The 25,548-nt window shown below is 46.3% G+C and overlaps 1 protein-coding gene and 1 pseudogene across 1 annotated transcript; one reads left to right on the top strand and one right to left on the bottom strand.

The window, feature by feature from the left end:
* Nucleotides 1-1,499: 1,499 nt before the first annotated feature.
* Nucleotides 1,500-6,169, top strand: LOC109874710 (creatine kinase U-type, mitochondrial-like; annotated as a pseudogene).
* A 596-nt stretch (nucleotides 6,170-6,765) lies between these two features.
* LOC116360866 (stereocilin) lies at nucleotides 6,766-17,962 on the bottom strand. The gene is made up of 24 exons (XM_031815834.1): nucleotides 16,954-17,962; nucleotides 15,412-15,436; nucleotides 14,663-15,248; nucleotides 13,644-14,552; nucleotides 13,496-13,558; nucleotides 13,290-13,415; nucleotides 13,025-13,182; nucleotides 12,758-12,944; nucleotides 12,285-12,332; nucleotides 11,910-12,071; nucleotides 11,494-11,670; nucleotides 11,072-11,221; nucleotides 10,634-10,692; nucleotides 9,785-9,920; nucleotides 9,353-9,561; nucleotides 9,117-9,207; nucleotides 8,793-8,961; nucleotides 8,505-8,674; nucleotides 8,242-8,397; nucleotides 7,992-8,134; nucleotides 7,656-7,804; nucleotides 7,366-7,463; nucleotides 7,076-7,239; nucleotides 6,766-6,799 (listed from the first exon to the last, which is right to left on the bottom strand). The coding sequence occupies exons 1-24, from the start codon at nucleotides 17,960-17,962 to the stop codon at nucleotides 6,766-6,768; spliced, it is 5,178 nt and encodes a 1,725-aa protein (XP_031671694.1).
* Between the last annotated feature and the right edge of the window lie 7,586 nt (nucleotides 17,963-25,548).

The following is a 25,548-nucleotide window of genomic DNA, read 5'->3' as shown; positions in this document are numbered from 1 at the left end:
AGATATGCATCATAATATAGCAATATAGTCTATATGCATTACATTATGATAACACACCTTTATTCATTATGGTTTAGGTTTTAAATAGTTAGGGCCCTCACTCACAGCCCTAAAACAAGCAGTGATGTGCACCACTACAAATTCGTTTTCAAAAGCTCTGAGCTGAGGAGCCTTAATATCTTTGGGGTTTTCATTTTCTTTGCCATCTATATTGAGCTTATTAATAGATGTAAATTTAGAATTCTTTCTTTCTAAATTGTAAAAGTATTTTGTATTTTTTTCACCTTCCATCAACCGTCTCCTTCTTGATCTTTAAAATACCCCGTTTGCTCTCTCTCTTCATACAGTCAGTCCATTTCTAGTTGTAAAGAAAATAACTGACTCTTTCCTTCTTCATCAAGGTCCTCCATAGAGATTAGAGAAAGTATTTCCTTAACAAGTTTATCTTCCCTCAATCTTTTAAGTTCAGCAATGTCTTTAGCTCTCTTCGTGGCTGTTTGTCTTATTTCATACTTCATTAATTCCCAATATTTCCCATAAGACTTAAATAGTTGGGCTTTCCTCCAATTGTCTTGTATAATATCTTTGGCATCCATCTTGAAATGATCATCGTCCAACAGTCTACTATTGAGTTTCCAATAACTCCAGATAACTTCAGATCTTACGTTAGCAGATGATTAATAATGGCTTATAATTGTATTACTACACAATGCCTACATATTACTGCTGCGTATCTGTATTTTCTAAAAGTTACGTTGTGGAGAAATGTGACTGCAACAAAAAAAGAGGATCTGTCAAAGTCAAAGTTGAATGAAGACAAGACTTCAAAGGGTTTAACAAAAAAGTGTAAATATGTCATTTGTATGTAATTAATGTAATAATAATAAAACGTTCAATAATGTGCACTAGTCTAGTAGTGACACAGTAGTGAAACAAGATGTCAGTAGTGATTTTGAATAAATAAACAGTAGTAAATGTTTTCAATAGTAATTCTAAAGGGTTTATTTAGGAAATGAAAAAGGATCAGGAGCAATTCAGCAGTGACATGACACTACACACACAGATGGCACTGGCAGTAGTAATTAAATAGGGATTGAATAGGCATACAGTAGTAATGTGTAGGCGTTGTGTAGTAATCCAATAGTGAACATGTAGGAATTGTGTGGGTATGTGTCGATTTTAAGTAGTAGATACTCAAAAGCTCAGTAGTTGCACAGTAGTCATTAAGGGAGAATTGTGTAGTGATTTGAGTAGGAAATATGTAGTGTTCAACAGGAGTGAAACATCCCAATGTATCACTCATTACTACCAGTACTTAAATTACTACATAAATCACTACTGGTTTACCACACATTTCAATAGCAATCAAGTAGTAACACCAGTAGGTTTTGTGTAGATCTTGAGTCGTAGTGATGAGTAGTACTTCAGTAGTACTTCAGGATCAAGGGGACAGCAGCTAGTATCAGTAACACACTCTCCTCTCATGTTTCACAGGGAAAATGGCAAGCAGTTTCTTCAAGCTGTGGTCACCTAGGAAGCGCAACATAGGAGTCCTGTCTCTTAGTGGAGTATGGTAATTTGCTACAGCAGGGTTTTTTCTGAACAGAGAACACGTCACCACAGGAGCTCATGTCAGGAGGCTGTACCCTGCCAGTTATCCCAGACAGACAGTGACAGATCCCAGTGTCCACAGCCTCCAACACCTATTCATTCGTTAAGGGTGTGCTATCATTGTACCCCCTTTTTGTCTGTACTTATTTCAATAGTGTTTCTACAGTGAAGAGTTCCCTGATTTACGCAAACACAACAACTGCAAGGCCAGTCACCTCATACTGTAACGGCATTCCTCCTCCTCTTCTGAGGAGGAGATGTGAGAAGAACATGAACGAAAACCGAAACAGTACCGTGTGGCAACAAACACTCACACGGAAACAAACACCCATAACTCAAAAGTGAAACCCAGGCTACCTAAGTATGATTCTCAATCAGAGACAGCTAACGACACCTGCCTCTGATTGAGAACCATACTAGGCCGAAACAGAAACCAAACATAGAAAAACAAACATAGACTGCCCACCCCAACTCACGCCCTGACCATACTAAATAAAGACAAAACAAAGGAAATAAAGGTCAGAACGTGACAGTACCCCGGCCGCAAAAACCTGAACCTATAGGGGAGGGACTGGGTGGGCGTCTGTCCGCGGTGGCGGCTCTGGTGCGGGATGTGGACCCCACTTCACCACAGTTTCTCTCCGCCTCATTGTCCGCCTCCGTGGCCTCTTACGAGCGGCGACCCTCGCCGCCGACCTCGGACTGGGGACCCTAGAAATGGGTCCCGAATGGACGGGAGACTCCGGCTGCGCCGGACAGGCGGGAGACTCTGGCAGCGCCGGACAGGCGGGAGACTCCGGCAGGGGAGGACAGGTGGGAGACTCCGGCAGCGGCGGACAGGCGGGAGACTCCGGAGGCTCCGGAGTGAAGGGCGATTCTGGCATCGCCTGGCTGACTGACGGCTCTGGCAGCTCCTGGCTGGCTGATGGATCTGGCAGCTCCTGGCTGGCTGACGGGTCTGGCAGCTCCTGGCTGGCTGGCTGACAGCTCTGGTAGCTCCTGGCGGACTGACGGCTCTGGCAGCTCCTGGCTGACTGACGGCTCTGGCAGCTCCTGGCTGGCTGACGGCTCTGGAAGCTCCTGGCTGGCTGACGGCACTGGAAGCTCCTGGCTGACTGACGGCTCTGGAAGCTCCTGGCTGACCTGCGGCTCCTGGCTGACTGGCGGCTCTGGCGGCTCAGGACAGTCTGGCGGCTCAGGACAGACTGGCGGCTCTGGCGGCTCAGGACAGACTGGCGGCTCTGGCAGCGCAGGACAGACTGGCGACTCTGGCGGCTCAGGACAGACGGGAGACTCTAGCGGCTCCGGACAGACGGGAGACTCTGGCAGCTCAGGACAGACGGGGTACTCTGGCAGCGCTGGAGAGGAGGAAGGCTCTAGCAGCGCTGGACAGGCGGGAACACCTGTAGGCAGAAGACGGAGAGACAGCCTGGTGCGGGGGGCTGCCACCATAGACCGGACCGTGCAGGCGCACTGGAACTCTTGAGCACCGAGCCTGCCCAACCTTTCCTGGTTGAATGCTCCCCGTAGCCAGGCCAGTGCGGCGAGGTGGAATAGCCCGCACTGGACTGTGCTGGCAAACCGGGGACACCATGCGTAAGGCTGGTGCCATGTACGCCGGCCCGAGGAGACGCACTGGAGACCAGATGCATAGAGCCGGCTTCATGGCACCTGGCTCGAGGAGCTGGAATGTACCGCACCAGGCTATGCACACGCACTGGGGAAACTGTGCGCTCCACTGCATAACACGGTGCCTGTCCGGTCCCTCGCTCTCTCTGGTAAGCACGGGAAGTTGGCGCAGGTTTCCTACCTGGCTTCGCCACACTCCACGTGTGCCCCCCTCCAATACATTTTTGGGGCTGCCTCTCGGGCTTCCAGCCGCGCTGCTGTGCTGCCTCCTCATACCAGCGCCTCTCTGCCTTCGCTGCCTCCAGCTCTGCTTTGGGGCGGTGATATTCCCCTGGCTGTGCCCAGGGTCCTTTACCGTCTAGAATCTCCTTCCATGTCCAGGAGTCCTGTGTTCTTTGCCGCTGCGGCTGCCCTTTACCACGCTGCTTGGTCCTTTGTTGGTGGGTGTTTCTGTAACGGCATTCCTCCTCCTCTTTCTCCTCCTCTTTTGAGGAGGAGAAGCGAGAAGGATCGGAGGACCAATGCGCAGTGTGATAAGTGTCCATAATGTTTATTATAAGATATAAACTGAACACTATGAAATATAAAACAATAAACGTGAACATGAACGAAAACCGAAACAGTACCATGTGGCAACAAACACTCACACGGAAACAAACACCCACAACTCAAAAGTGAAACCCAGGCTAGGTATGATTCTCAATCAGAGACAACTAACGACACCTGCCTCTGATTGAGAACCATACTAAGCCGGTTTTCGTTCATGTTCACGTTTATTGTTTTATATTTCAGTGTTCAGTTTATATCTTATAATAAACATAGAATGCCCACCCCGACTCACGCCCTGACCATACTAAATAAAGACAAAACAAAGGAAATAAAGGTCAGAACGTGACACATATCTTCCCTCTATGCCAAGCTGTGTGCCCTTCATAAAGTCTGTTGGCATGGTAGCCGGAGATGAGGAGTCCTATCGGGATGGATAAACAACGGCCTTTGTGGTCTGTGACTTTTCACAGTGAATTGGTGTGCCTACTACCTATCTTGCTGGAACTTCGGTGCATTTTTTTAATCTAATGGCGGTCACCGTGAAATAGATTTTCTAAAGCTACTACACATATTGGAGCGTCATCCATTCCTTATAAATGTGTTACAGCTAAAACCTAGATGAAAGGGGATCAACTGCAGTTTTCAATTCTGCCTTGAAGTGCAGGCAAGTGCTCTGCAGACTCTTATTAATAGCAGTTTCCCAATATTCCACCTTTTTGTGTGTAGAGAGGAGAAGTATTGAAAGGAAAGAATAACACAGAAGCCTTTGCTTTGTGATCGCTGTTGGTTACCAAGGTTTCATTTTTTTAAGGCCATGCATTTATACACAATCTCTCCCCACAGACCTGGATGCCAGCAATGTACAGAATGAATGTCCATGGACATAAGTATAGAAATGTCATTGCATCAACCACTCAGTTGACTAGGTACCAGACCTACATATCTACATTCTGAACTGTTCAAGTGAGCCAGTACTTACCATAGTCTCTTGTCAGATCCGGGCGGGTCAGTTTGATGAGCGCCACGTGTCATCGTCACGTGGACGGGCCTGAGCATCTGAGGGCTGAGCCTGCCCCCTGGCTGTTTTTGGGCAGAGCGCCGGGAGGTGGAGCTGGTGGTGGACGCCCACAACGTCTTGCAGGGGGAACTCAAGGGACATTACAGATGACTGACAAGGAGCAGCAGCTGCTCATTCATGTGAGGAAAACACAGTCTGCACCACACACTGCTTTGGAGAATTGTTTTTGTTTGTTTAATTTCCTTATTCTATCACTGAGATGCATAACACTTGTTTTTGGAGTTCACAGGATAACTTCCTGTTCGATATACCAGTTTCCCCCCTCTTGACCTGTGCAGGAATGGCCAGGGATTGGCCAGATGCACAGGGCATTTGGTAAGTATAATGGTTTAATAAAAGCACAACTCTAAAACCAAACAATATAAACTATTTTAGAAGCGCTGAAACCTATGGAGATAACCCGTTGGTCTGGAAAAGCAAAACAACCAGGAGAACTTCCTGTTGTGGATCAACGAGGAGGACCACACCCGGGTCATCTAGATGGAGAAGGGCAGCAACATGAAGAGGGTGTTTGAGAGGTTCTACGGGGGACTGGAGGAGGTGAGCCCAGCAGAATCACTGATTGGATTCATTGCCTTCACCCACATGTTAACAGTGTCTTAAATGACACTTAAACCTTTCATGCTTTGTTGTGTCGTTTTATGAGCTGTTGTTGACATCACCACCAGGTGACGAGGCTGATCATGGAGAAAGGCTGGGAGTTCATGTGGAGCGAGAGGCTGGGTTACATCCTCACCTGCCCCTCGAACCTGGGCACTGGACTCAGGGCAACCTGCCTCGTCTTAGCAAGGTCTGGCCCTTACTACCTCACTCACCTATGGTTTGACACATGAACAACCATATGAAGAAACTGTGCTAAGGGGATCTCTGTGCTGAGCCGTCCTCAAATTCCAGGATCCTAAATTCTCTGTTTTTCTGTCTTTTTTTTTACTGGGATGCTCGTTTTCAGAAGATGCTGGACAACCTGCTTCTGCAGAAGCGAGGTATGGACGGTGTGGACTCCGCAGCTGTGGCACAACCTGTGACATCTCTAACCTGGCCAGACTGGGTGAATCAGAGGTAAGACCTCTGGATCTCTACACCACAGAATAGAATGTAGTGACAGTGACAATCATAATATTCAGCTTTAATAGGCAGTTGTAGAGAGTGGAGAAATAATAGGTTATATGTGTTTGCGTGTTGTATGTAGGTCCAGCTTGTTCAAAATGTGATTGATGTTGTTAAATACCTGATTGGTGTGAGAAGAGACTGGAGAGAGATCAGGATATCCGAATCCCTGCACCCATCTCACAGTTCAAGTAGAGAGAGACTGGCCTTGCAGATGCCCGAGTTGCGATTTTACATTCACAAACAATATACTTCAATAAAGCTATATAAATCCAAATCATTAACTGTGGTCCTCCTTTAATTTGAATGTATTCATATATAGCTGAAGAGTTTATAGCTGCTATTCAGGACTTTACCTGAATAGCAGCTATAAACTCTTCAGCTATATATCAATACATTAAAATTAAACTTGGGGATTGACCAGTAATTGTTGTGTACTATACAAAATGAGGTTGTGTCCTACTGCCCTATTTTCCGAGAGGTGCTTTTATATCAAATTTAATGAGTGCCCTCCACACTGTAACCACAGTAACAGAGTAGCATACTCCCAAACACACAGACACATCCGAATGATGCATGCAGAGTATGTCAGGCATTTGAATAGCATGAGGTGAAGGGTTCATTCCAGGATACAAATGGAACACAGTTCAAAATGTTTGGTTTATTTTTAAGTACAAATGTTACAATTCAATAAAAGGTCAAAGAACAAATAAATACAAATGGGTTACTGTGTGTTGTACGATAGTTGCCATAACATACAGCATAGAGACAATAAGCGCACAGTGAGGCTGTCAGCTGACCGTGTTGCTGGGGCCACATTCCTCCCTGTGGACGCAAACAAAACATACCAAACAATGATATCACTACCACATAGTTACTGTTAAACATGACATTATGATGATATTGGTATGCTATTACAGACAAAAAAACATAAATCATTGAACAACACCCATCAATAAGACCAAATAGTTCTTTCCCTCTTTCTAATGAGATGATCTTTATCCATGTCCCTGAGTCCTTAACCTTTGAATCATTACCCCTGTGAATCCTTACCTCTGTGAATCCTTACCTCTGTGAATCCTTACCTCTGTGAATCCTTACCTCTGTGAATCCTTACCTCTGTGCTCTAACAGGACATCCCCCTCATACTGCGCCAGGCCCAAGGCATGTCTCTGCCCACTGTTCAGCTCTGCCCACTGCTTCTCTGTGACCACCCACGCCTGCTCCACATTCAGCCATGACAGCTGGACCGCACTGAATACCACCTGACAGACACGCACACACATCGTGCATCAACTAACAAAATGGGATGTGGTTTGGAGAGCATTATTTAAACAGCATTATCCAAACCAGCTCTTAAGTATCCTGAGGTGAACCAGAGAGAGACTCACAGCCATCTTTGTGGGGGGAATCAGGGCGATAGCTTCGGGGATGAGCCCCTCCATCTGCTCCTGTACCAGAGCAGACAGAACCATGTCCTCCAGACCCGCTGGACAGAGAGAGGGAGGGAGAGAGAGACAGGGAGAGAGAGAGGACTCATGTAATGAGTGTGCGTGCGAGGGAGGTGGATTCACTGGTCACTACCAACTAACTATTCCTTATAGTTAAGGATCAAATATACTGAATATACAACAATAAAGCTTTCTGAGTTTAAACCCCTGCCCCATTTGAACAGCTGTACCTGCTAGTGTGCCGATCTCAGTGAAGACCTCAGGGCCCCAGGTACTGACGGGGCCAAAGGCCTGAGGACTGGAGAGACGGACGGTCAGAGCCTCCATCTGCTGCTCTGAACACGGCAGAGCCAGCTCCCTCAGGAACAGAGCAGCCATGCTGTCAGTCATATAGCAGGAAGACTCATTAGGACTGAGTTGATGGAAGCATTATCACCAAGTGGAATCAGACAGCAAAAAATGACAGATTTTGCCTTTTGCACTATAGGCTGAGCTCTATTCACAAGGTATGTAATCTAATATTTATGTGTTTAAAATAAAGTGTGTATTTCTAATACATGACTGACCTGAGGTTGTAGGGGTCCAGTCTGTTGATCTCTGACAGTGTGAAACCACAGAGAAGGTGTCCTAGAGAAGCCACTTCTACAGCTCCGAGCTGCTCCACCTTCAACTTCTGCTTCTGCATCACACCAACAACTGCTGCTCTCATCTGAAACGATTCACAGGGTTGGAGAGTCAAACAACTTACACCAGAAGTGGGCAACCCTCCACACTACAAATATCACACATGAGATTGGAATATGTGAGCATCGTCACCTTTTTTGGGCTCCAGTCGGGCAGAGCCCCCAGGTAGGCCAGGACACCCAGGTCAGTCAGGTTAATGTCCTGGAGCTCTCTCTCCCCCAGCTCAGTGACAAGACAGCCGAGCCCCAGGACCTGCTCTGGTCTCAGGCCTCTAACTGGACTATAGGCCTGGAGGAGGGTGAAGGATAGTACACAAAATACACAACACATTTCCACTGTCAATCTTTAGCAGGCAGTGATGAAAACCAAAACGTCTCTGATGTTCTGAAACTAACCTGCCTGAGCTTTACCCACAGTGCTCGGCGCTGCTCAGGGCTCAGTGAAGCGTCCTGACCTATGACCTCCACGCACTGCCTCAACTCCTCCCCTGCCATCTGGCTCAGATGATTGGCTGTCCATGCTGAGGGGAAGGTGCCTCTTATGTCACCACAGCTTGGGACTGACACTGGATAGATGACACGAGACCGCAATGAGTTTAGAACCACAATGCATGATCATCAAGCTTTCCTTCAGAGCTAGTGGGTATGATACATTTATGATATAGAGAGCTGATCAATGATGACCTTTTCTCCTGCTCTGTGCTCTGACAACCCCCCGTATCAGACTGTGGATCCTCTCTCTCTGGCCCTTCTGGTCCACACACTGGGACATACAGGCCTGACCCACATCACTGTTCTCCCAGCGCCACTGACCTGCCAGAACCTCCTCCACCGTGTCTGCACTCAACACCACCTGATATATGGTAGTAAAACACACACTTAACACATCCTGCTAAAAGTACACGCATGCAATCACATACAGTACTGCAGGGCTTTAATTATCATCACCCATGATAAAGTGATAGTCATTATAAAGGCACTTGGTGTTTCGCCCATTGGAGTCCTCACCAGTGGGATGGAGTTGATCTGTTTTGGAGAGAGAGTAAACAACAGTCTGCCAACAAGCTCCACATCACCAACCGTCCATGCCGATGCCTCTCTACAATAAACACACACACACCAGCTTTCTGTTATAAATGCATACATGACATATACCCACAGGCCCAGTGCTGCCATAACCAGCTCACAACCACCCCAGGCCTCCCACTCTACCATCTCCTAAAAGAAACCCAGTTGTCTCTCACCCCAGCATGTCTCTCCCAGTAAGCAGAGCAGCCAAGTCCTTCAGGGTGTCCCAGGGCAGGCAGTACCCCCTCAGCTCATCCAGTTGCAGCCCCAGGGCCCCTCTGTCCACCAGCCCCAGGGTATCCCTGTCCAGGAAGGGCCACAGGGGCCCCAGGAGGTCCACAGAGCCCACCCTGAGCTCCCCCTCAGCCAGGCCCTGAGAGGTGCTCTGAATGGACACATCAGAACACAGTTACTACAGTATAATTACTGCAGGTACGACAATATAATGACTACAGTTGACAACAAAGCACAATCCGTGTAGCTGATTATTAAGTATTGTAATGCCATGCAGTACAACCCTGTATCATTATGTTTGGATGAATTGATCAATGTGTATGTTTTATTAATCAGGAGGATTTCGTGCTAATAATATTATAGTCTCTCCTCACCAGCACAGTGATGGCCTTTTCTGCTAAGGCCATCTGCTTATGACGGGGCAGCTTGAGGAAGTCCACAAAGTGCTGCTGAATGTGAGCCAGGATGGCTGTCAGTGAAGTATTAGACAGGCTCTCAATCAGGTTCACCCTGGGACAGCAGGAATAACCAGATTAATATTGTATAGAGAAAGATTAACTGTTGGACAATTTATACAACATATTTTGGAGTGAATGATCTCTTACGGTAATTCTGCAGCAAACCAGGGGCTTATACCATCCAGGTCTTCCTCTGGTCTTTTCCGCAGTTCCTCTACAACGCATTTCCTCTGGTAGCAAAACACAAAACATCTGAACAAACTAGTATGAAATAGGAAGCTCTGAAGAATTCCATGAATATCTTTCTTGACATTTGATACGGTAAAATACTATAGATAAAGAAAGATGTATCTAAATATAGATAAATAAAAGGGAGGGGTGAGAGAGAAAGAGGAGGGGAGGGTGACATGAGGGATACCATGTGGGTTGCATGTGGTTCCTCACCAGAGCTGGTCTCACCCCTCCTGGCAATTCACTGACAAACTGAAGCAACTCTGAAAAATCGGTTTCATTGGTCCAAAGCTTTAGCCAATCACAGCTCATTCCACCAGCAATATGGCCCAAGTCCCTAAAGACCAAATAGATGATTGGATGAATAAATTGTATCTGGAAGACTGCATTGCATTTGTAATCCAGGTGAGGGAAACCTAATGAAACTGGGTACTGACTGAGCCTCTAGTTTTGTCATGTAATGATTTGCATGAATATCACATGATATTCAATAACACAGCACATACCCATGACACCTAATAACATTTGACTTACTCTACAGTGTCTCTGGTAATGATTTCAGATTGATGGATCCTCTTGAAAAGTAGCTGAGCCTATATAATTCAGAAAGACAAAGTGTGTAAGAGAGAGAAAACAGGTGGTGAAAATAATCTAATACACCCTTAACTCTGACAAAATCTATTTAAGGTAGGCATTACTCATTTATATTCCCCCTCCAGACTATTGTACTACATCCAAACCAATTTGCTTGATGACGGCTGAGGCGTATGGGGTATTAATATCCTGAATGGCTCATCTGAAGCATATCCAATGATTTGCAGATTAATTGGAGCCCAGGCCCACACTGGCAGCTTGGCAGCATGGCTTTTGCTCTAGAGCAACAACAGTAATGATGCTATACCATAGCCAAAGGAGTGGGTGTTTATGTAGTGTTGTCTGTTCAGACAGAGCATAGTGGAGATGGATGTGCACCTGTTGGGGGGACCAGGGCAGGTCTCTGTACAGGCTCATATCTCTCAGGAATGTCTCTCTATCCAGAACCTCTATCAGCTCCCTCAGGGGCACAAACGGCAGGAGACATTGGAGCTGCACTGTGAAGTTCCTTGAGTTGCTGGCTAAAGCCTTTTATAAAAGCAAAGGAGTAAACAATGGAATATGTACCTGAGTAATAGTAACTGGTAATAGGTTAAGTACTGTACTTATAAGGTAGTTGATGATTGACAGAATAATTGGTTTGTTAGCATTTAAATTCTACCATCTCTTTATTGTGTCATTATCTGCTTTCAGTGTGGTAAGAAAGACAATGCAGAGCCACTGGAAATGACGAATAAAGAACAGTTTGACAGCAAGGAGAAAGTAATCTCCCCACAGAGAAACAAGAGCACCTTACTTACCTCCTGCAGTGCCCTGTGGAGCATGGCTCTATGGGCAGGCTTCAGGTCAGCCAGTAGAGTGTGCCAGCACTGGCAGAGAGTGGTTCCACTGATCTCAGACCAGTGTATGCCTCTGAGCACAGCAGGGGACAGGCCAGGCAGTAAGGGTTTCAGCCTGCACAGTGTATCCATGGTGAGCTGACAAGGAGAGGATCATCATGCATATATGGCCTTGTAAGAATGCACAACAAGCTGTGTAGATTAAAACATAACTGAAGAGGTCACTAAATAAGCCTTTACTTACATTTGTGTCTTGTGAAATTTTGGATAATATCTGGAAAGCCTGGGGGAAGTTAAAAACAACATGTAATGTTCGCTCAGCAGAAAACAACATACCGGTAGATTCAGTGTGTAGGCATAGTCCATGCAGTGCTGACCTGTGCTGGGGAGAAGCTGGGCAGACCTGGTTGTGTTAGCAGGTCCAAGAGCTGTAATGAGGGCAGTGACTGCAGGAAGGAAGCCCCTAGCTGGTGCAGTAGGCCCCTGAGGGTGGCCAGTGCTGGAGGAGGTAGAGTGCTGGCGTTCAGAGGCCGCACCGCCTGGACCAGCCAGAGAGACAGCTGAACATGGCAAGAGCAGGATCGACAGGGTCAGAGCCCCTCACATATGATATGGACTGTATACATATACAAATGGCATTTTTACTGATATCCTAACAGTTATGTAGGAGGAAAAAATTGTCACACTGCCACAAAATGAACTTGGAACTTTTGGAGTGCATCCCATTTTTTTTACATGCAATTCTCTCTCACCTTGCCTGAATCACTGATGAGTCCCTCAGACACACAGAGAGCTAGCTGCTGCCAAAGAGCAGAGGACACAGGGGAAGCCAGCAGAAACGGACGCAGCTCCTCTGGTTTCAGGTAACAAACCAGAACTCCCAGCCTGTTGAGAAATAATGCCCTCGTCTCTCTGGTATAATACACTGGTAACTGCACAAAGGGACACTGTGGCTCTGGTCAGAACTAGAGCACTATATGCGGAATAGGTTACAACTTGAGACAAAAGACCCTACCTCGATATGTTATCACTGGTGAAGTTCCTTTTTTTAATGAATAGAGTCCGTAGAACATGACGCCCTCTTGTTCCATCCAGACTGGTGTTTCCCAGAAACTCCACCAGGGGACTCAGCTTGAGGAGGGACATGATGACAGAGTAATGCCAATGCAGTACACAATACTTCATGAAAATATCAGTAGAGTAGATAAGGAATGAGATGTGTAACCTGGTCTGATGTCAGCTGTTGAAATTGGCTGACTGGGAGATGTGGGAGCAGTGGGAGGATGGAGCTGAGGAAATATGGTGGCCAGGAAGGGACATCTCCCACCACACTGGACTGCAGGAGCCTCTTCACAAATGCCTGTTTCTGTGGAGACTTCATCTCTGTGCTGTGGTCACGGATCGCCATCAACCTATGATACAACACAGAACCAGTCAACACGATTACCTTTGACCTTTGGCATAAAATGGCAGCTCAGGTCTAGTAACTCACACACTGGTGTTGACCATCAAGGAGGTGGGGAAGCTCATGATGTCAGAGACGGACATGAAAGGTATGAACTGTGATAGGTCGACGAAGAGGTCAGGGGTCACACGAGGGAACTTGTGGATGAAGGCGGACGTCATGGTCTCCATGGCCTGCAGTTCTCTCTGAGAGGACTGGGGGAGACAGTGGTCTTTATTGACAGTAGTAGTAACTTAGTAACATCCCTACTTTCCAGCATCCATGACTAAACTGAGAGTGTTTGAGGACAAACCTGAGTGGTCTCTACGTGCAGCTGGTCCCAGCTCTGGTGCATGTGAGACAGAAACCTCTTCACCGCATCTTTCTCTGCTGACATCACCAGTGTGCGGATACTCTCCCTGGGCATTTGGAGGTACTCCTGGAGAGAAAACAATGTTCACCTTAGTACACGTAACCAGTTCATCTGCATCCTAACCATTTTATAAAGGTGTACAGTACCTGCATTAGGACTCTGAGGGCAGAGGAGTTGTCCTCTCTCTCAATGAGGTCCCATAATACAGGCTGTCAGGACAGAGGAGGCATTCACATTACTTTCATGTGTCTATGTTTGTGTGTATGTGTTCTATGTATAAGGTATGTGGCTTACACTGAAGCAGCTGAGCAGGTCCTCTTTGAGAGCTGCGCTCTGCTCCCTGCGCAGGAACAAGCCCACGGTTTGGAGCACGCTCAGTGAGGCGTCAGGACGCAGAGTTGCCCAGAATGAAGCGTTGTCAAGGAGACTGGAAAGGAGGATGGCCTGGCCCAGGCCCTGCCTCACCTCCCCCTCCCCCTCATCCAGCCCCGCTGAGAGCCCAACCACAAAGTCCAGTACCCTCAGCACGTAACCCACAGCCCCCACCCAGCCCCCGCGTTCACCCCCATCCACCTCACACATACTCAGCCTGTGCAGTGCCTCCAACAGCAGCGGAGCAGGACTCACACACAGCTGTGATGTGTCAAAGTTGTACGGCGCCGGGAGCATGTCAAAGAACCACTGGAGGAAGCACTTCCTGTCCTCCTGTTCTACATCCAGGTCAATGCAAAGGTCAGAGAACTGAGGATAGGCTGAGAGTAGCCGGCGGTAGAGGGTGGCATTGCTACAAACATACTCCCTCAGCCCCTCTGTACTGCCACAGAGCTCCAGTAGGGTGGCGTTGGTGAAATGCTGCAGGCTCCACTTCCTGTAGTTACATATGTCTTCTATGGATTCAGGGTGGGAGGAGTTGTGGAGTCTGGAGCAGTACTCTGTAGCCCAGCTGCCCTCCGGAAGGGATGGGTGGGAGGGATGGGCCTCAGGGGACTCGCTGCCACACAGGGCTGAGACCAGAGCAGAAGTGTTGGGCAGGAAGCAGCGTCTGAACTCCTGGGCGCTGAGTGACCTGGTGCCCAGCTGGGCCAGGCAGGCTTCGTCAGGCCCTGGGCTGCCCCCGCCCTCCACCATCTCCCCTGACAGCTTCACACACAGGTCACCTATACTGGACTGGTTGAAGTAGTGGTAGTCCTTCATGTCTGCAGCCTGCAAACATCACAGGCAGAATGTAGTTAGACATTGTGGAGAAGTTAAAAAGGTGAGTTGAGAACCCAACTCTTTTGCATTCAAAAGTGGGGTTTGATCATGGACTGTACCTGGTGTGCTCTCTGCAGCCAAAAGGAGGTGTTGGCACACACAGTGTTGTTGAACTGGTGAGCGAAGAACTCACTGCAGACGTGGACCCAAAGGAAGTCATCCTCGGCTGCAGACAGGTACCAGGCGGCGTCGGAACACGTGGCGTGTAGGTCGGGTCCAACCTGACCAACCTCCGGGTCCACAGACCCATCGTCCCCGTCAAACAGGTTACAGTAGAGGAACACAGTGAAGTTGGACACACCTGTAAGGCCTGGGATAGAGGCGTTACACGCTGCTTCCAGGATCTCTGCTGAGGCAAAGTACCCCATCTCTCTCAGGTGGTTGTGGCCAACTTCTACTGCCTCAGACTGGGGCTTGAGGAGACGGGAACGGCGGGGTACTGGGGTTGAGGTGGGTGGTTGTTTCTGTTTGGGTGCCCTGCGGGGTGACAGGGCTGGTCTAGGGCGAGAGAGGCGTGGTGGGGGTCTGGGGTCCCCGCTCTCACCCTCTATGGCTGGGCAGGAGAGGAAGGGAGGGGTGCTGGGAGGGCCCTGTGAGTTGAAGCCCAGAGCCTGAGCATTCCACGTGACATTATGTCTAATCCCCCTACAAGTCACAGACAAGGGGAGAGAGTATGGTAAACTAAGGTACTACAAACAACATATATTTTCTATTAACCTCATATTCTTTGTGAGGGAAAGTTATAAAATGAAACCACCATGATGCATGTAGTTTATATTAGAAGCTTAGTTTTTTCTCGATTACGTACCATAAGATTAGCTGTCTCAGGTCACCTTTGAAAAGATAGATTAAAAAAAAGATAGATAAAAGATAGATTCATGGAAAATCACAGACAGTGTAAGAGAGCTAGTGAATATTATGGTAGATCAATGGTGGAAAAAGCGACTTGCACCATACAATCGGGCCTGATGTAACAGCATAGCTGGGCTCACAATGCCCATGAGATAGTGTTACTGGCATCAATGAGAGGGCAAAGAGATTAGCCAAAGCATGGGATGCAGGGTAACACTGATCCTCTCAATGACTAACATGGCCATTATGATTTTAAAGCACTGTCAGTTCAAACACTCTCATGTGTCATGGGTTTCACTCTAAATCATTCATGACTAATGAGTAAGAGCTGTTTGAGACATATTATCAGCTTAGTATGAAGGGAAATCAAATTCAAGAGACCTTGATCAACATGTATGACCTGTCTCTGACATGTGTTTTATAAGAACAGTAAAAGTAAGAGCATGTATACTGAACAAAAATATAAACGCAACATGTAAAGTGTGGGTCCAATTTTTCATGAGCTGTAACAAAAGATCCCAGATATTTTCCATACGCACAAAAAGCTAATTTCTCTCAAATGTTGTGCACAAATGTGTTTACATCCCTGTTAGTGAGCATTTCTCCTTTGCCAAGATAATCCATCCACCTGGACAGGTGTGGCATATAAAGAAGCTGATTAAACAGCATGATCATTAATTACACGGACGCACCTTGTGCTGGGAACAATAAATGTGCAGTTTTGTCAAACAATACAATGCCACAGATGTCTTTTTTGAGGGAGTGTGCACTTGGCATGCTGAATGCAGGAATGTCCAAAAGAGCTGTTGCCAGATAATTTAATGTTAATTTCTCTACCATAAACCGCCTCCAACGTCGTGTTAGAGAATTTGTCAGAGCATCCTGAGTAGCACAGCGGTCTAAGGCACTGCATCTCAGTGCAAGAGGTGTCACTACAGTCCCTGGTTTGAATCAAGGCTGTATCACATCGTGATTGGGAGTCCCATAGGGCAGCGCACAATTGGCTCAGCGTCGTCCAGGGTAGGATGTCATTGTAAATAAGAATTTGTTCTTAACTGACTTGCCTGGTTAAATTAAATCCAACCACAGCTCAACTGTTACCACGCTAGCCCAGGGCAGCCACATCTGGATTATTTCTGTATGTAAAACACAATGTTGTGGGAAAGAACTCATTCTGATTGGCTGCGCCCCTGCCCAGTTATGTCTATAGATTAGGGCCTAATGTATTTATTTCAATTGACTGATTTCATTCTATGAAGTGTAGCTCAACAAAATCTTTGAAATTTTTGCATGTTGAGTATATATTTTTGTTTAGTATAGCTAGCCACCAGGGTTGAGGCTCAATTCCAGTTGAATTCAGTCAAATCACAAAATCCTCAAGGAAAGAAATAGGAAGTATTCCATTCATACATTGAATTTCAGCTCATCCACTGAATAGACTAAATTGAAGTGGAACTGACCAAAACTTTTTGGTGAATGGGGAGCATCATGGACTCACCTACGGAACATCTGCCCTTATGTTTGGGCTGTGTCACGTCCACCACGCTGCTGACATCATCAAGCAGCGCCATGGTAACACGGGACACCTTTCTCCTCAGGTTGCCGTACACGGAGCTGCCCACCCTGTGCAAGAATCCCCTTCTGAGGCCGTCCAATCCCTGCAGCAGGGCAGGGTTTTGCTCTGCCAGCTGCCCCGCCCTCTGCCCCCCATCAGAGCGTGATAAAGCCTGCAGGAGCAGTGTCTGAAGGGAGTCCAGGTCTCCCCCCATGTCCCTTCTGTCCCCAACATCCCCTTGAGTGGCATTCCCAGACAACCCCTCCTCTCTCAGGGCCTTGGGGGGCATGCTGAAGGGTTTCAGGCGCCCAAAAACAGCTGAGCCCCTTCTCTGGTTGGCCCCCATCCCCGCAGGGTGCAGGTTCACCACGGGCTTCCAGTTGCGTGTCTCCATGAAGCGGAGAAACTGTGTTAGCCAGCTGACACTGAAGGCACATTCATTGCGGCCCCTAAGGGCACAGATGAAACCCTGCAGCCCGGCGCTGGCCTGGCCATAGGTCCCGCTGACCAGCGCCTGCAGGGCCGCCTCAAGCAGGGCACTCACTGTCCTCCAGTTCTGGGACAGGAAGTCAAGCAGGGGCCTGTGGGGTTGCCGCTCAGACAGGGACATGAGGCTCTGCAGAAGCCCCAGCAGCCCGTCCCAGTGAGGGCTGCCTCTCAGGGACAGGAACCAGTCCTGGAGTCTGACGCTGGGCCTGGGGGGCTCCCGGGTGTCCCACTGGTTCAGCGCAGCGCCCCCCTCTGACTGGATAAAGGACTGCAATACCTTCTCCCACAGTTGTTCCTCATCAGAGACAAGCTGTCGCTCCTCCAGCTCAGCACCCATCTCCTGGAGGTACATGGAGATATTGTAGAGGAAGCCTGACAGACGGTGCCTGTCCACAGGCTTCTGGAGGGAGGGGAGGCCCATGCTCTTACTGGGCAGCAGGCCCAGGGTCTTCAGACTTCCCATGATGCTCCTAACCACGCTGTGGACCTGCTGGTCTTGGGTTCTCTCTGGGGAGGCAGGCTCTTTGCTAGGATACCACCCCCCTCCTTTATGCCATATTGATACTAACTCCTTGAAAATGGGCTGTCTTTGGTCCTCTTTTTTACTTGCTGGAAATTATGTTGCAAAGCCATATTTTGAGCATGATACAGCAAACATTATTAATATCAAGGCATCATCACACCATTACACTACATCATAACAAAAAATTGTAAGATACAGTCTCCTCACCTGAACTCTTGGTGGATGTATTGCCCAGTAAAACAACCAACAGTGTGATGCGCATGACCCTAAACACCGCCATCTTCTCTACCACCTCCAAGAGCCAGTGCTGATGTCACAGTGATGTCACATCTGTCTCTGAGTCTGTGGCCTAAGTCTGATTGATGTCATATCCCTGAGTTTGGACTGCATCCCCTGTTACAGCCTTCCTCTGGCAATGGGTTGGTGTCAGTAGCGTGGACACAGGGAGTAGAGTGTTTCATTGTAGAGTGGACATTAAACCTTAATGACAGGCCACCGTCACCTGACCACCTTCCCTCTCAAAATAGAGGTGTGTTACCATGGATTTCAATCAACTGAGGTATATTCTTTATTCTTTCTATGAACTTGAAGCAGTTTTGAGTGAGACTTTGAAATATGAAATGCACAGAAGGATTTCAAATACTGGTACTAAATAAGTTGTTTATCTATCCAGAAATATTCTCTTTTTAAACGGGTCTTAGACATTATGAGAGCATGAAGATAGGTTAACATTTGCCACCTATGCATCTCTATCCATATACATGGGATTTGTTTGATGTCCCAAAAATACTTAACAGCAGTCATCTGCAATATCAAAAGGAGTATAAAGAGAATTATAATTGTTTGTACTCACCAATGACGCTCTATTCAGTTCTTCAAATCCTTGAAAATGTGTTTATAAGGCTTTGTGAATATCTCCATAAGTTCCAGGTATAAATGTGCACTAAAACAATATTATTTGACCTCTTTTCTCTCTGTCTGTCCCTCTCACTTTCAACTTCTCTCCCTCTCTCTGTTTCCCTGTCAGCCCCTCCCACTCCTACTCTCCCTCCCTCTGTTTCCCTGTCAGCCCCTCCCACTCCTACTCTCCCTCCCTCTGTTTCCCTGTCAGCCCCTCCCACTCCTACTCTCCCTCCCTCTGTTTCCCTGTCAGCCCCTCCCACTCCTACTCTCCCTCCCTCTGTTTCCCTGTCAGCCCCTCCCACTCCTACTCTCCCTCCCTCTGTTTCCCTGTCAGCCCCTCCCACTCCTACTCTCCCTCTCTGTGTTTATCTTGTTTTGTGCACCTGCTCACCCAGACCCTGAGATCCATTTGGATGAATTAGGACCATAGCTTAGCCTCATATTTCAGTGGTATCCCCCTATCTTGTGCCAGCTGACTGTTTTCTAAGGTGAGTTTAACGCAATGGAGGACAGGACAAATCAAATCTAATCAAATTTTATTAGTCACATGCGCCGAATACAACAGGTGTAGACCTTACAGTGAAATGCGTACTTACGAGCCCCTAACCAACAATGCAGTTTAAAAAAATTCAGATAAGAATAAGAGATAAAAGTAACAAGTAATTAAAAAGCATCAGTGAAATAACAATAGCGAGACTACAGTGCCTTGCGAAAGTATTCGGCCCCCTTGAACTTTGCGACCTTTTGCCACATTTCAGGCTTCAAACATAAAGATATAAAACTGTATTTTTTTGTGAAGAATCAACAACAAGTGGGACACAATCATGAAGTGGAACGACATTTATTTATTTAACTTTTTTAACAAATCAAAAACTGAAAAATTGGGCGTGCAAAATTATTCAGCCCCCTTAAGTTAATACTTTGTAGTGCCACCTTTTGCTGCGATTACAGCTGTAAGTCGCTTGGGGTATGTCTCTATCAGTTTTGCACATCGAGAGACTGACATTTTTTCCCATTCCTCCTTGCAAAACAGCTCAAGCTCAGTGAGGTTGGATGGAGAGCATTTGTGAACAGCAGTTTTCAGTTCTTTCCACAGATTCTCGATTGGATTCAGGTCTGGACTTTGACTTGGCCATTCTAACACCTGGATATGTTTATTTTTGAACCATTCCATTGTAGATTTTGCTTTATGTTTTGGATCATTGTCTTGTTGGAAGACAAATCTCCGTCCCAGTCTTTTGCAGACTCCATCAGGTTTTCTTCCAGAATGGTCCTGTATTTGGCTCCATCCATCTTCCCATCAATTTTAACCATCTTCCCTGTCCCTGCTGAAGAAAAGCAGGCCCAAACCATGATGCTGCCACCACCATGTTTGACAGTGGGTATGGTGTGTTCAGGGTGATGAGCTGTGTTGCTTTTACGCCAAACATAACGTTTTGCATTGTTGCCAAAAAGTACAATTTTGGTTTCATCTGACCAGAGCACCTTCTTCCACATGTTTGGTGTGTCTCCCAGGTGGCTTGTGGCAAACTTTAAACTACACTTTTTATGGATATCTTTAAGAAATGGCTTTCTTCTTGCCACTCTTCCATAAAGGCCAGATTTGTGCAATATACGACTGATTGTTGTCCTATGGACAGAGTCTCCCACCTCAGCTGTAGATCTCTGCAGTTCATCCAGAGTGATCATGGGCCTCTTGGCTGCATCTCTGATCAGTCTTCTCCTTGTATGAGCTGAAAGTTTAGAGGGACGGCCAGGTCTTGGTAGATTTGCAGTGGTCTGATACTCCTTCCATTTCAATATTATCGCTTGCACAGTGCTCCTTGGGATGTTTAAAGCTTGGGAAATCTTTTTGTATCCAAATCCGGCTTTAAACTTCTTCACAACAGTATCTCGGACCTGCCTGGTGTGTTCCTTGTTCTTCATGATGCTCTCTGCGCTTTTAACGGACCTCTGAGACTATCACAGTGCAGGTGCATTTATACGGAGACTTGATTACACACAGGTGGATTGTATTTATCATCATTAGTCATTTAGGTCAACATTGGATCATTCAGAGATCCTCACTGAACTTCTGGAGAGAGTTTGCTGCACTGAAAGTAAAGGGGCTGAATAATTTTGCACGCCCAATTTTTCAGTTTTTGATTTGTTAAAAAAGTTTGAAATATCCAATAAATGTCGTTCCACGTCATGATTGTGTCCCACTTGATGTTGATTCTTCACCAAAAAATACATTTTTATATCTTTATGTTTGAAGCCTGAAATGTGGCAAAAGGTCGCAAAGTTCAAGGGGGCCGAATACTTTCGCAAGGCACTGTATATACAGGGGGGTACTGATACAGAGTCAATGTGTGGGGGCACCGGTCATTTGAGGTAGTATGTACATGTAGGTAGAGTTATTAAAGTGACTATGCATAGATGACAACAGGACAGGACAATGGACAGGACAACGGATAAAGTGTTGTCTATACGGCGCTGAGGTTGCATGTGTATGAACAAAAATAAACTTGAACAAAACTCTATGACTATGTCATACTGTAGAGATGGTCCCTTCTATCAGGGCATTTACTATAAAAGGCTTAGACTTCCCCATAACATGTGAAACAACCCACTTTTGGAAAGAATGAAACAAACTTGTTTTGCTGTATTTCAATAGTTCTTTGCATCTAATATGTTGATTTCGGTGTTGTTTTGAAACAATCCCAAGGTTAGGACTGTCAGCTTGATTCACAAGCAGGGTTCAAATCTGGATGGTATTAATCACACCCAGGTTATCTCTCCCATTCTCTAGCTGTCCAATGTCTCCCACTGACTAATTCTCTGTTGAGCTGTCTCTCAGCTAGGGCTCATCCTGTGTGACTCTGGGTCTGTGGAGTATAGGTTTACCCAGAGGGCCAAGCCAGCACCTCTCTGTTGGCTGTCACAGAGCAGACACATCCATCCTCCAGTCACTGCAGCCACACAATCAAGCCCTGTACTGGGCCACAGCGGCAGGCTCCCTGGTGTCAGACCGCTGTCTGCAGGCCCCGTAACCTGAGTGGGGAAAGTGAAAGGATCCCTCCCTGCGCCCCTGGCCCTTTAACTCTGTGTCACTGAGGCCTGTTGTGGAACAATAACTTCCTCTTGTATTATTGATGCTGTAGGGAACAGCAGTCAGTCAGCGCTGTGGGTTTCAGTTTGCTAAAGGAATATATAATGAGAAACAGGATAGCGCCAGCCTCTCTATCTATGTCCCTGCAAAACACACTGGTGAGACCTTCGAAACAGAGGATGCTGGAGAGACAAGGGACCTGTTTGAATACATGATGAGGGCATCCTTCCCAAAGAGATAGATACTCTATCTATCTCTATGATCCATCCATCCTCCCCTCTTGAAATAATCACTTGTTGGATGGGTGAAGGAAAGGATGGTATGGTACGTATTAATTTGTGGATGTCCATCATCCATTTTGTATGATACTGTGTAATACGAATTACAATTTGTATGATATGTTGCGAATTTGCTAAATGTATCATATATTATGAATTCCAATTTTTTGTGACTGACGTTACCTAGCTGGCTAACGTTGGCTAGGCTAGGGGTTAGGGTTAAGGTTAGGAGTTAGGTTAAAGGGTTGAGGTTAGGATTAGGGGATGGGTTAGCTAAAATGGTTAAGGTTATGATTAGGGGAAGGGTTAGCTAACATGCTAAGTAGTTGCAGAGTAGCTTAAAAGTATAAGTAGTTGACAAGTTGCTAATTAGCTAAAATGCTAATGTTGTCCTTGATGAGATTCGAACCTGCAACCTTTGGGGTTATACGCCCACCGACTCACCCCGACCAACCACCCTCGTTTTTCCTAAAGGAAACTTCTGTCTTATGTAACTATACCAAATGTAACATATCATACTAATTTGAATGTCCTGGATTTACTTTTACCATGTTACGTCTATTCTATGAGACCAGGCTGGACCCTCTTATACCTATGTTATATCAGCTCTATTTTCCAAAGCATCTGTAGGCTAATTCCTGGTGATTTTATTAATCATTATATTATCCTTAATGTGTCAACAATGTTCTTGGACCGCATGAAGAAGTTGGTAGAGACTAAATTAAAATGTACTGAGCTCTCTAATTTGACTAATGGGACCTACAAAGACAGTGCAGTCTGAGCTTCTCCTTGTGAACTTGACAGGTTACGTGACGTTTACCTGTTCAAGAGCTTCATTTGATCCAACTGATTCGTGGGTGTGTACAGATACTTAATGTCAGGTACTGTACATGATAGATCAAGAGCAGCAAAGGGCTGAGATTCACTCCACCGGGACTGAGCACTGGGGCATCATGCAGAGGATGATCAGCTTCACTGTGCTCCTCATTACTGCTCTGTTCGCATTTTTTTCCAGTCTGGAGAAGGAATACATATATGTGAAACAAGAAATGAACTGGCAACAGGCTCAAAAGTACTGCAAAGAGCACTACACTGACCTGGCCTCCTTCAATAAGCTGTATGATAATGAGCTGAAAACCATAGGGGGCAAATATGGCACCTATACCTGGATTAGCATGTACAGAGATGACTTGACTACAGAGTGGAAGTTGTCTGGAGGGGAAAGCTTACTCTTTAAAATGTAGGCTCCTCAGCAACCAGATGGGAGCAAAAATAACTGTTGTAATGCAAAATTTGAAGGGTTATGTGAGAACTGTGCTGAAATACACCCTTTCTTCTAATATAAGGAGAAGAGTGACAGTGATCTGGTCCTGGTAAAGGAGAAGAAGACGTGGGAGGAGGCTCTGGAGTACTGCAGGCAGCACCACAGTAACCTCTCCAGCCTGCTCTCTAAGACAGAGCATCTCCAAACCCAACAGCAGATCTCAGAGGTCCTGGGGGACTCTGGCCAAAATGGGAGAGCACTGGGGAACCTGGGACTGTGAGGACAGGCTGAACTTCATCTGCTCCACGAAGAAAGAAGAAAAGACAGAGCCTTCTAGGCCTCCTATTGTCTATCATGATGACCAATGTTTCCTCTAAGCTGCACATGGGCACGCAATAGTCCCGAGACTGCCACGCAGCTCCCTCAGGATTGCCGCACAGAAGAAATATCAGCCAAAAGAGGGAGAGAAGCCCGAGATTGAACTTCACTGACATTTCTAGAGTTTTCGTTGTTACACTATCAACGTTTCTCTATACTGTGGCAATTGTGATCGAATCAACCGAATATTAGCCACTTTCAATGCAACATTCTCAAAAGATTCTCTCTACAGGTGGTTAAACCAAGGCCTCATACCTTTTAAAGGGTTAATACATTGTGTTATGATAAACTGTAAGGACTCCTCTCAGGAGACCTCTGTGTGTGTGTTAAAACCAGTTTTTTTAGTGTTGTGCCCTTCAGACACTATCAGAAGGCGGAAACCGCCTACGCTCATACTCCTCCTGTCTGGGCCCCACTATGGCTGTCTGAGGTTCTGAGAATACGACTGGTTTTCTGAGAACACAAGGCTTCCACAGGCCTGATGAAAACAGCCACCTATCAGAAGATGCTTAGATGGCTTGATATGGCAAGATGGCTTGTTATGACCATATACTTGTGATGAAAGGTCAAGTTTCGGGTCAAACCCACTTATGAGCTTTTAATTGCTGACAAGATGGTTGCTGCTGTCAGGGGAAGGTTAGATTTATTAAAATGTTGTTACCAGGGAAAATCACGCAAGGGGAACTGGGGAGGCTATCAGGATATCTTAGACACTTTGCAGAACCTGGGGAGAGCTATCATATACTGTACTCTGTACCAACTTCTGCCTACAATTCTATTACTAAAGGATAATTTTAATACTTAAACAAAGAGTCTGTGTTTCCTTTCTACTAGCAATATATATACGTTTGATAATTATATAGACCTGATCATCTGTTGAAGAAATTGACCAACATTAGCACAGCTGAAAACTGTCGTCCTGATTATTAAAGAATCAATAAAATTGGCCTTCTTTAGGCTAGTTGAGTATCTGGAGCATCAGCATTTGTGGGTTCGATTACAGCCTCAAAATGGCTAGAAACAAAGAACTTTATTCTGAAACTCGTCAGTCTATTCTTGTTCTGAGAAAAAAGGGCTATTCCATGAAAGATATTGCCAAGAAACTGAAGATCTCATATAACGCTGTGTACTACTCCCTTCAAAGAACAGCGCAAACTGTCTCTAACCAGAATAGAAAGAGGGGTGGGAGGCCCCGGTGCAGAACTGAGCTAGAGGACAAGAACATTAGTGTCAAGTTTGAGAAACAGACGCTTCACAGGTCCTCAAATTGTCCTCGAAATTAAATAGTACCCGCAAAACACCAGTCTCAATGTGTCACGACTTCCGCCGAAGTCGGCTCCTCTCCTTGTTCAGGCAGCATTCGGCGGTCGACGTCACCGGCTTTCTAACCATCGCCGCTCCATGTTCTCATTGTTCCATTTGTTTTGTCTTGTTCCCTGCACACCTGGTTTACATTCCCTAATCACACTGCATGTATTTATTCCTCTGTTCCCCCCCATGTCTTTGTGTGAAATTGTTTTGTTACGTGTTTAGTGTGATGAGCCAGACTGGTTTTTCCCCGGGTATCGTATTTTGACCCGTTGTATGTATTTGTCATACATGTGTATATTTG

Source organism: Oncorhynchus kisutch, linkage group LG3 (genome assembly GCF_002021735.2).
Source record: "Oncorhynchus kisutch isolate 150728-3 linkage group LG3, Okis_V2, whole genome shotgun sequence".
Taxonomy (NCBI): domain Eukaryota; kingdom Metazoa; phylum Chordata; class Actinopteri; order Salmoniformes; family Salmonidae; genus Oncorhynchus; species Oncorhynchus kisutch.
The sequence above is the reverse complement of the archived record's forward strand: the minus strand, read 5'-3'. Positions and strand labels throughout refer to the sequence as shown.